Genomic DNA, 12,103 nt, shown 5'->3' with positions numbered 1-12,103 from the left:
CTGTATATTGGGAGAACTGTCGATGGATAGATCCTCAGTGCTGAAAAGCACAGAGGTTTTGAGTGCAAACATCAGTGATCTCCCAGTAATATGCAGCGCAATGTTGCGATGAAAGCCTCATCTAGAAGCACCTCAAGTTTTAAGATTTGGAACTGCCAGAGTTATGAAGTGTACGGGGAAAACATAGATGTTCATATATTTTGCTGCTCAACTCACAGTTCTCTGGGGTGCAGTCAATGTTCTAGCACAGAGGTAGGCAACCTTTATGGGCCGTGGGCACATTTGACAATTTGAGAAACTGTCCTGGGCATCAACACAAAATGGGTGATGGGAGATATGGTGAAGGACAAGTAACCTTCCCAAAAGGCAGAGGTGGGGACTGAGCCCCAACACACCAAGCAACTCCTTTGATTCAACAGTTTTCAGCCCCAACAGAAACCTATTTCACAGCAATCCAGGCTGCTGGTAAGACAATGTGTTAATTAAAAAAAATGTTGAGACAGGCGTAGGACACCTTGGTGGGTGCCAAAACAGGTGTTCGGGGATACATTAGTGCCTCCGGGCACCACTTTGCCTGTTCCTAGTGTAGCAGATAAAGCAGATAACCACCATAAAGGTGGTTGCCCAGCCGGCTATGGGAGCAAACATGGCTAATTTTGCATTGCTACTGTTTTTATCTGGTTGAGCTTTTTTATTTTATTTTATATTATGGTTTTATACTGTTGTTTTATATTATGAATGGTTTTAATTTTTGTGAACCGCCCAGAGAGCTCCGGCTATTGGGTGGTATAGAAATGTAATAAATAAATAAATAAATAAATAATTTGATTGCAAGGGCTGCTGAAGCAGACAGCATTTGTCACTTTAAGAGGCTTTGTAGTGTTAAGCAAGAAAAGGTGCCAATGGCCACCACTGGAGGTAACAGATCCAAGGCTTTCTGGAATGGGTGAATGAAAACATTTAATGTTGAGGCAGTTCTGTGGAACAAATGGGCTGGAAAGAAATAGCAGACAACTGAGCTGTGCAGCTACATGAAAGCAAGAGTCCACATTCACGTTTATAGGCTATGCTGATTATTACTGGGAGAACTACCTTAGGCAAGATCTCTACCATGGGAGGTTCGCCTAATGATAATTTCATGTTATATTTCTCTGTTAGCTCCTCTTGCACAAGTTCCAAGCATCCCAAAGAACACCTGGAGTAATTGGACAACGCATTTGTTTACTTTGGTCATCCTAGCCGGAAATCACTGTTTTGATCATTTGTTAGTTTCAATATCTGTTTGTTTCAACATCAGTATGTTTTAATTTCATGGAAATCTACATATTTATGGTCCCAGGAACAAATAAAACAAAACCCCACCAAAGTGGAAGCAAAGAGGACTAGACTAAGAAAGACGCAAGGTGACGGCAGAGGAAAAGATATAAATGGGGAGCATACATATGTGTGTGTGTGTGTGTGATTTATACCTAAAGCAAAAGTAACCACGTGTAATAAGCTTTGGCATGATTCTGGATAGGTGGGAAGAATGATAAATGCCAACGGCATCTTCATCTTGAATCCCTCTTTTCTAATTCCAGGATCTGCAGACTTGATTTTAGACTGAGAATTAAACATTCAGATATTGAATGAACCATCAGAGGAAGATCACCATGAACATGTCCATTTTTGACAGTAGTAATGCTGGCGATATTCTTTCTGTGTTGAATTATAGTCAGATGTCCTTATATAGTCACTGCAGCAATTAGCATCTGAACTCTCAAGTTAACTTTTTGCAGGTTCTCAAGAAAACAGGGCAATTTTCCAGTTAGCTAGAGAGTCTAAGGCTGCAATCCTGTCCCTACTTACATGGGAGTAAGCCCCATTGAATTCAATAGCACTTTTTTCTAAGTAGGCACATATAAGATTGCATTGTAAAAACGTTTGATAACATCTGACCCTCCTGCCTCAACTAAAATCAACTATAAAAAGGCTACAGTATGTAGAGCAATAAAGCTACATAAAGGTGAGCAGTAAAAGTCCAAGCTGGGTTTGTATTCTGGTGCTCTACAGTACACATTAAAAACTTCAAACAGGACCAGGGGCCCATCTACATGGCGCTGCTTTCAATGCTGATCTCTCAAAACATCCGCACCATCGCAGTTTCGAAGTGGCTACCACTGTAAATAGTGGCTAAACATGGTGGGATTGAACAGGGAGTATCCAGCCTCAAAACTTCGCAGCATTGGGTTCCACAGCTGTAATGTGCAGTAAATAGTGGCTAAAGATGGGGTTTTTAAGTATTTTTGTGAACTGCCCAGAGAGCTTCGGCTGTTGGGCAGCGTAAAAATGTAATAAATAAATAAATTCTCTCTTCTGTAACGCTGCACAACTAAGAAGCTACACACTGTTGAGTCCTGGCATTTAACGTACATTAACTGCTGTACTTCAGTTCGATAAATGGTACCTGACTGCTGCCATGCCTACTGTTTATAAATATTCACTGGGGTCCCGCCTCCCACTGTGCACTCTCACAAGGCTTCGCACATGTGCAGCAGTGCAGGAGCAAGGCGGGGAAACAAAAATGGGAAGTCCCACAGCAATGACGGAGGTGGGATCTGTCCCCAAAGTACGTACAACATCCTAACCCACATTCACCGCACCAATGACACATGCACTAGAGAACTGTGGCAATATTGCACCAAAGTGAAAATACACTGTAAAACGCTATCGGGAAAATGAGCAGCTTCAGAAGGCAAATGATGGCTGTGAATTGGCGGCTGCGTCATGTGTCCAACAGTGCACAAATCTGCAGCCACGATGGAGTAAATATACCATGTAGGTATCCCTCAGTTAAAGAGGGAAGTGACTGAAGACTAAAGTCGCATGTCAAAGTATCAGCAATGGCCCAATTTTGTGGGTAGGGCAGGGAGGCAGCCAATATTCCAGGCACAAGGTCCAGGGACAAGATATGTGCGCAACTTGACTGGTTCCATGGGTGGCCAGGTTGTAGAAAAGAAGATAGCATCACTTAGCAGCAAAAGGGCTTGATGCTTATAAAGCACATGAACTCAGGCTTGGCCAGGCCAAGACAGTCATAACACTAAAGTGTAGAGTATGTCCATCTGTCCCTCCCTCCCACATACATACATGCGCACCCACACTGCTGTTGAAAACAAATACAAACATTTCCTCACAGTTGATTAAAATGGGGGTGGGGTGGGCAATTACAACTGCTTTGCAGGCCTAGTCTGGTCTGTTGGCCCTTCCAGGCCTTGAGAGGGCTTAGCAGTATAGCCAAGCCCACATTTACAAATGTGGATTTTAATCAGTAGTTTAATCAGAATCCCAGTTTGGCCCTTTCCCCTCTAAAGTTTCCCAAGGCTCCATGGAAAACATCTTATTTCCCCTTCTTCCCACCATGACAAGTGTGTGGGAATCAGCAATCGAGTTGGGTGGCAGCTGTGGGCAAGATGGCACAAAACAAGGCAAGATGGGAGGAGCTGTTTTCCCAAGGAGTGGGAAAGTCGCCCAGTTCAAAGGCACTGGGGACCTTTCCACTAGCACTTCTGCTATTAATTAAAATATCTTCAGTGGCTTTGAAGGAGGAGAAGAAGAAAAAAAGCGAGACACTGAACTAGCTGCTCTCCACCAAGATGACATTGTGACTCAGAAACAAAGGCACAGAGCCTTCTGTTCTAGCTCTGAAGGGCTGCAAGTACATCTGAGCACAGGACAGACTCAGGTGTTAAATGGCTTTGGGGCCTTTCTGCATCATCCATTTATTTTGCAATAAATGTGCATTTGTTTCACATTTGTTGTGCACAGTCCTTAGGCCTCCCTCACCCACCCCCAGCCAATGTCACACTTCTCTTGGCCAAGATCCTGCTTCAGCTCACACAAGAAGCTGCCACGAGCTCAGTGCAATTCTTGACATATTCACATCTGCCTCCGCACCATGTCACAATCTGTACATAAAACTCGCCTCGTTTTCAAAAGCAGGAGAACCGGGGGAGGGACGACCGGGGGGAGGGGGGGATGCCTGCTGTTTGAGAAAAACAAGTCTGAAGCTTTCTTGGATTCACAGAATTAGTTTCATGCTTCTTGAGATCCTGACTAATACAGTGTAATTCAGAAAAGGTGACTACTTCCCCTCAGGCAGTGTAATCATTGGTGTGGGCAATAAACTACCCCGAGTGTTACACAGGCACCTGCTTGGTATTTTGGGGAGGTAATTAGTCATGAGCAAAGTAACTCTCTGCCCCATTTGAGAATATTTTCCACTCTAAATAAATTTTATGGAGGTTATACATCCCCCTGCTCTAGAATTCCAGTGCAGGAACACACTTTTTTTTTTTAAAAAAAACAGATTGGAAAGCAAGAAAGAGATGAAACAAAATAAGCCAAATTCAAAGGCTACCGCCTCCCTTACATTTACAGTAATGCCTTGCCATTTTAAGAATGATTTCAGTTTACACTTCAATCTCTTAAGGCTCAATGCTCTCCGCTCCTGTACTGTAGTGCTCATTGAGCCTGATTCTTCTTAAAGGGAGGCAAAGAGCATAGAGATCACCCTATATTAAAGCCTTCCTTGCTCACCCATCCACCTCAGGCTATTACGTGTAGGCAAAATATAGTGCTATTGGCGCTGGAAAAAGATCTGCAAAAGTATATAAAAGGACATACACTTTATGTGCACTTGAATCATGCAGAAAGGCCTTCAAAGCAGCAGGAAGTATAACTAGTCACTACATCATGCTTGGGCTACAGAACTACCAGCCATGAACAATCAAAACACAACCGTGTTGTAAAGTCTGTAGGCCCAACATGTTCCCAAGAGTCACGGAGAAAGAGGCCAACATAAGCATTGTGGCAAAAAGCAATTCTCTGTTTGAAAATGATACAGAGACAGATGTGCTTTTTGAGAAACTAAGCTTCTTTGCAAGGGTTCTAGTGAGGCACATGTGTCAGAAAAGGGCAGGCCTCAAGCTTAAATGCAGGTAGTCATGGTATTGGCTCTTTACACATTCAGTACTCTGACAGCAGCTGCACTTGTGTCTCATCCACATGGCCTGGCCAGGAAGTCATGGAATTTGGAAAGCTCCATTATAAACAACTTCAGAAGAACTCTAATCCTTTCCTAATTCAATATGCTGCCTGAAAGGCTCTGACATACGCTACGAAAACGGAGTCCTGTTACACTCTCTATGACCCGCCAACCTCTAAATGACCCTTGGTATATCATACCCTACAAATGAGGGGTTTGGTCCTGCATAGCTGTTCTTTGGGCAAGAAAGCTACAGTCAGTCAGTTTGTTGGCTGAACCATTTCATTCCCATCCAATAGTTCATAAAAAATCAAAACAAAAGCAGAAGTCCACACTAGTTTAGGCAAAAAAGCAAAAACCTTTCATGCAAGGAGTTCTTCATCTTTGTCACAGTGAGCCTTCCTGAAAATCAAGAGCACAAATTTTCAGGCCTCCCCAAACAGAGACAGACTGTTCCCTTGGCAAGTGTGTACTCTTGTCTGAAGCCTGGGGCAAGGAGATCAAAAGAAAGGAGGGAGGGGGAAAAGGCAGAGCAGGGCTGCATAGATCCGTAACAGGAAGGAAGTTTAGAGAAGTTGCAGAATTACCCTCAAGAAGGGGAAGTAGAGGAAGGTCACTCTAGTGATCCTCGGCGTAGATAATCAGCACAAGCTTTTTGGACTGCACGAACTGCAAGAAGGGACTGATACCAGGAATCAAAGCTCCAACTCACTAAGATACACACAGTTGGGATGAAGGTCTTTTGGGGAGTTCACATCTCCCTTAGCAATTATCTATACTTTCCAAAAGAGAAGATCCATCTCATACGTTTGAGCACCATTTTCAAGACAGTGGATACCTGATTTGGATTTGGAAAAGCCTCCAAGAATTTATTTTAAAGAAGCAAGATTTCAAGTTACCTGACAATTTGGAATATGGCAGTCACACACTGCCAAAGCAATTCTCACCTCTAAAGAGAGATGCAGACAACTGTCAGAAGTACAAAACTTCTTCACAACTACTTAAATGTACAGATCTCTTGAATTGGCTGAAAGATAGCAACACTATTCACTGGCATCACCTCCTAACCACTACCATGAAAGCAGTTTGTGTAGACATGGTTAATAATAGTGTGTAAACCTTTAAACATTTTGCTTTAATGTACCTTTGTGCTCCTCCCTCACAAACAATGATACATATTGCGGGCTCCTGTAGCCTCTGCCCCCTTTCCTTTCCTTGCAATAGGTTTGCTTCTAGGCTAAAGGGATGACGGGTGCAATCCTATGCATGCTGAGACAGAAAAAAAGTCCTACAACATACATAGGACTGCACCCTAAAGCTGCAATATTATGCTCACTCACCTGGGAGCAAGCCTCATTGAACACAGTGGAACTTATTTCTGAGTAAACATGCACTGGATCAGGCTGCACGCATACATGCCCAGTTCATGTATCCTAGCTTTGTTCTAGTTGTGTTTTGGGATATTCAAATAGTTGAAAAGACTCACTGTGTTTATTTTAGTAGATGTCTGTGTTGTGTTGTAAATTGTATATTGTTTTTTTCCTTTTCCTTATGTATCTGTTTTTGTCCGTATTTTGGTTGTTTTGTGGCAAATAAATAAAAGTATAGATTAAAAAGAAAAGAAAAGACTCACTAGCAAAAAACACCCCTACCTTACAGCATTAAAACTAGAAACCAACTTCCCTTGATAATTTGGTACTGTTTTCAGTAACAAATAAACTAAGTATGTACCCTAGATCTGATCATCCATCTCATAGGGGCTGTTTGATGATGCCCATGGGCGCCTTGTCATCTTGAACATTCAACCCCCAACTATGCATTGTCATGTCATGCAAACCCAGCCGGCAGGGCTTATACTAAGGTTAAACAACCATCACATAACTCCTGCATAGTGACCTCAGTACCATACTGTGCATTTAATCTATCAATGGTCCTAACATCTAGGTAAGTGTGTATACAATTGTGATCTTACTCTCTTACCACCATAATAGGGTAATCAATTGCTCAATTATATCTAGTGACCTCCTTCCTGTGGTGCAGGTATGTGTCTTTCCATTTCAGCCCAAACTTCCAACCCTTGCCAGGAGTACCTACACTCAACAATAGGAGGTCCTTACAACATCTAGCAGCACAAAGAAAAGAAACTAAACTAATCCACTTAAACTCTGAAATGGCATATTTCATCTACCTTTGGTGTAACCAAAACCTACAGAGGACCTTGAAAACAAAACTTTGGAGTAGGGGTGAGCAACTTGTGGCCCTCCAGAAGTTTTGACCTACAACTCCCATCATGCCTTACCATTGGCTATGCTAACTAGGAATGAAGAGAGATGGAGGCCACCTGGAAGGCCACAAGTTAGCCACACCTGCTGTAAAGGGTATTTTGTAATAAGAGAAACAAATCAAAGAAAAGTGAGATACAACCATTACCTGAAAGAGGGTCACTTTGTCATCACTCAGGATGGATCTGGGAGGTGTAATGACTAAAGTAAAACACAAAGTTCTTATTAGGGACAGAGAACAAGAAAACGGTAAAGCTGGTTTAGGAAAGGATAGCGGGGAGGGGGTGAAGAAAAGAGAGAGAGAGAGAGAGAGAGAGAGAGAGAGAGAGAGAGAGAGAGAGAGAGGGAAGGGCCTGCATTAGCCTAAATCATGTAGTAATTAAAATCTGGGATTAGTCAAACCATATACCCTGATCTAGATAGTGACAATAAACTTGGGGTGTTGGCTACAAAGTTATAAAATATAAATCTGAACTTACAAAGATAAAAAGGTATCTCTGGATCCGCAAGGTGGCTTTTCACAAAGGCCCTCAAAGCACCAACTGTCAAATAAAGTGAGAAAAAGGGGTGTATGGAGCAAAAGATATATTCCGAGCACCATCCTCTTTAGTGCAGTGCTGTGCTTTGAAAAGAACTCCAATGTAGTGACTGTCTCAAAGACCCATGGAGCAGAAGAAGCAAGAGGAGATGTCCTGATTGCTGAGCATCTTTTTTAGGTTCCCCAAAAAGCAACTGGCTTGCTCTCCACAGGATCTACCTCTGTTTCCAGCATTATCGCTGCACACAGTGACCCTGTTCAGGCAACACACTAAGCCACAGCAGTTAAGCATTTTGAGCTAAACATTATGGCTTAGCATGTCGTGTGAACCATTCCTAATCATGGTTTAAACATTCTCACTAACCATTTGCTGCAAAAGGGTTAGCGGCCTAACCATTGCTTAGCAATCCCCCACCCCAGTTTCCTAGATATACACACAAACACACGAGGCTCAGAGCAAGCTACAAACCTTCTGCCTAGGAATAGAAAAACAAGCCTCCTTTTACAGCTTCCATTTTATATTATGTGCCTACCAGGACTTCTCTGCTTTCAGTGAATGGCTCAGAAAGGTCTACTCTTTTGAGGGAAATAAATGTGGTAGGGTTTAACTTACTAATCAGAGACTCTCAAATCAATCTTTCCAGGCATTGTTTGAGTAAGAGAAAGATGAAGTGCAAGGAACTACGAGGAACATGGCTGTTTCTAAATAGAGATAACAGCCAAGCCAAATTAACACAGAACACTTGAGTGAGCACCACAAACAGTGACAACTCCACAGTCCTATCAATTTCTTTTCTCTAGACTTAAATAATTCATGCACAGGCAGCAATGGGAAATTCTACTGCAGCTAAACAAAGATCTCCTAGACCAGTCATCTCTACCGCATCGAGAAGAACTTCCTGATGGTATGAGCTGTTTGATAGTGGAACAGACTTCCTTGAAATGTGCTGGACTCTCCTTTGTTATAGGCTTTTAAGTAGAGGATAGATGGTTGCCCTTTAGAGATGCTGCAGCAGTGGATATCTTGCATCAGGAGGGGGTGGACCAGATGACCTTTGAGATCCCTTCCAACTCTATGATTCTATGTCAGACCTTTTACCTGGCATGGTCCACCTGCCCCAATCCAGCATTCTGGAAATAAGGTGGCTGATACACACCTCACACCAAGAAAGCAGAAACATCGGAATTCTACTTTAGGCCATTGATGTGCAAAGGAACAGTTATCCTAGAGTTCCAAATTGAAATAGGTCTGACAAGGAAGAGGAGGCGGCATTAATTGGGAGAAATGGACATTGAGTTTTGTAGATGGGCTGGATGCAAGGATGAGGCAGAAAGCAGAGTTGGGCGTGTGCCCTGCCATGCAGCAGGAAGTTCTAGCCATCTGCTATTTAGAGGTGCAGGAAGCCTGGTTTTGCTTTTGGCCCCTGGCACATTTAAGAAGAGTGGTTGATTCAAATTCTCTCCAGTGTTTCCAACTCTTTTTTTGGGCTCTGGTTGAAACTACACCGGACCAACACCCTGTTGTTCAATAGCCTCATCTGGGCATGACTAATGCCCGCGGTAAGTGGCCTGGAAGAGAAGCCACCAGGCAGTTGTCAGAAACACATCCTGTTTAGAGTACAATCTCAGCCCTCCACCATACAGCTCACAGTGCATCCATCTCAAGCTTTTAAAGCACCACCCAAATAAAGCTGCTAGTGCAACCATCTCAAATCAAAAACATTAAGCCTGATAGCAAGGAACTGCTGCTCTATTTCAATGCTGCCTAGATATGGCAGATAAACTCTTACCTGTTTCACTAGGGTGAAAGAAGCCCTGAAGAATATGACGATCGGGGAAGTAAACTCTCAATACCACCTAGTTGAAGAAAAAGAGCAAGAATTCCATCAGGTAAACAAAAAACCATAGCACAGTTCCTCTATCTTTGGGCAAAGACAGCTCATTCTCTGAAATCTGCACCTTTCTCAGAATGGGCAATTGTGGCTGTCTGAAGCTGTATATGTGGCTTGCAAGACTGTAAATCTGCAGATACCTGACAGGGCTGTCTTAGAAACCCACACCAACAGGAAGTTGGGACCAGTCAGGAACAATCGTGGATATCTGGACTGCATAGTGGCTAAGACTGAGCTATGGATCAGGAAGTTCCTAGTTCAAATGTTGACTTTGCCATGAGCTCATCAGGTGGCCGTAGGCAAGAAATTGGGCAGGTTTGAAGGATCACAGAGGGAAAATAAGCCATGGTGGTTTATTTTCCCTCCCTGTGTGTGCCTGTTGTGAGTCACCTAATTAGCATAAATACCCTCACTGGGTGCAGGATGTTGTGATGTCTGAATCTGGTGAGGGTGGCCGGCCGGCTAGTTTACAAATCAACCAGCAACCCTCAAACAAGCCACGACGGCTCGCAACCAGCAAAAGCAGGCTAGGAAATTAAGCCACCACAGCTTATTTTCTCTCTTTGACTGTGCAAATCCAGTCAGTCTCTCTCTGCCACATCTGCAACATGGGGATAATAATACAGATTCCTTATACAGGTAACAAGATAATGTACATTAAAGGCTTTCAGTACATGAAGGGCTTTCAGCACTCTAAAAGCACTCTATGAATGTGAAGAATTATTATAACTTCTTGCTGGGTTCCACTATTGTAGCAAGATGCTGTTGCATCTTATATCAAAGGGGAGACCTGGAGACAGAGAACAACAGAAGCACCCATCCAGCCTTAAGTATTCTGCTATGGTGGCAGCTAAAGCCAGCCAACCCTGTCTGCCTTTCAACTAAATATCCCAGGTTGACCCATTCATCTGGGAAGTTGAAGGAAACGTATAAAAAGAAGAAAAATCAATGGTGACAGCCACCGAAGGCCACAAGTAATTAGCATCCAAGAATCTCTTTAAATTACCTACCTCCACATTTTCCATTTTTGTGAAGCATTTCAAGGCCCTAAAAGTAAAGAGATACCTTTGAATAACGCTCCAGCTTCTCCTTTATTTGAGTTTCTCGCTGTGCCTGTGTCATCAAAGGAGCTTCTTCCAAACGCCTCCTAGGAAGAGAGGAAGCTTAGCAGGCCAGAACAGTCAAGATAGCAGGCTGCTGCCATTCCAAACACTTATTTAATAATCCCATCATCAGCTTCAACTCAGTATCCATACAGGGCCTGTTTGGAAGACACCTTAAACCCTGCTGGTTAATGCTTTTGGTTAAGCTTTTGGTTAAGCAGCAGGGTTTAAGGTGACTTGTGCAATTCGTTTTGCTAAACCCTGCTTGCTCACTAACCACAGTCGGACCATCTGCATCAAGGTTAGTGGCTATTTATTGTTCTATATTGTATAATTTTATCTGTACGCCGCCTTGAGATCCTAGTGATATAGGGAGGGATACAAATGTTTTAAATAAATAAATAAATAAATAACTGCGGCTTAAAGTGTTGTGTGTGCCAGCACAGCTTGTGATTAGTGCTAACCCCAGAGAACCAGTTTCTTTAATCACAGAGTCTGAAGTGTCGTCTGAACAGGCCCACATTCTAACATACCCTCCTTTCTACCATTCATTTCTGTATATGAAGACTCTCTAAAAGTCTGAAACCAAGCACCTCTACATGCTCCCAAAACAGAATTGCAAAAGAGGCAGCAGTCCAAATAGATATCAGAAACTATGACCAAATCTTTTAAGTCAAACTTTTACTGCTACATTTTATCCAAACATCTTGCCTACCATTTTCTAACCTATCTGAAAGCTACATGTGCCCACAAAATACTGGTATGCATCAACGCTACGTGTCCTTACAACAAAGTCAGACTAATTACTGAAATAATCCACCGTGCAACTAATTCTTGGTTGAGAGAGAGAAAAAGTCCACTGGTAATAGCATTGTATGCATCTTTGTCACATTTCCCCCTTGTGGTGTAGAAAAGAATTTGTAACAAGCATATAAATTGAAACTATGTAATATAGGTGCTTATATTTGGAAATGTCTTGCACAGGTACCCCCTCACCTCTATGCCTCACTTCGTTCTCAAAGCATATAGCAATTTTCAAACCAGTCTTGGGGTGGGGACAGAGGAGAGAACATACAGGGTCCTCAAGAAACCTCAGCTTTCTTAACAGAAAGTTCAATTCAACGTTACCTCTGGTACAACAAAATGCCATACCATAATCCCAAAGGAATGGTTGGATCTTTAAAAGGGAAGTTTGATTCATTTGACATTTAACTCAAAATGCTGATTCACCAAGACTGATGAGAAGTAAAGAATTTCCTGTA

General features: G+C 42.7%; 1 protein-coding gene across 1 annotated transcript in view; it reads right to left on the bottom strand.

Moving 5' to 3' along the window:
• The window catches only part of ASPSCR1 (ASPSCR1 tether for SLC2A4, UBX domain containing), a 63,700-nt gene that overhangs the window by 17,752 nt on the left and 33,845 nt on the right, over positions 1 to 12,103 (bottom strand). The window contains exons 9-12 of the mRNA XM_063120184.1: positions 10,804 to 10,885; positions 9,637 to 9,703; positions 7,788 to 7,850; positions 7,457 to 7,509 (exon numbers count right to left, since the gene is read on the bottom strand). Coding sequence (XP_062976254.1) covers positions 7,457 to 7,509; positions 7,788 to 7,850; positions 9,637 to 9,703; positions 10,804 to 10,885 — 265 coding nt within the window. The remainder of the gene's footprint in view (positions 1 to 7,456; positions 7,510 to 7,787; positions 7,851 to 9,636; positions 9,704 to 10,803; positions 10,886 to 12,103) is intronic.

Source organism: Elgaria multicarinata, chromosome 3 (assembly GCF_023053635.1).
Source record: "Elgaria multicarinata webbii isolate HBS135686 ecotype San Diego chromosome 3, rElgMul1.1.pri, whole genome shotgun sequence".
NCBI lineage: Eukaryota > Metazoa > Chordata > Lepidosauria > Squamata > Anguidae > Elgaria > Elgaria multicarinata.
This window is presented reverse-complemented; position numbering and strand designations above follow the sequence as displayed.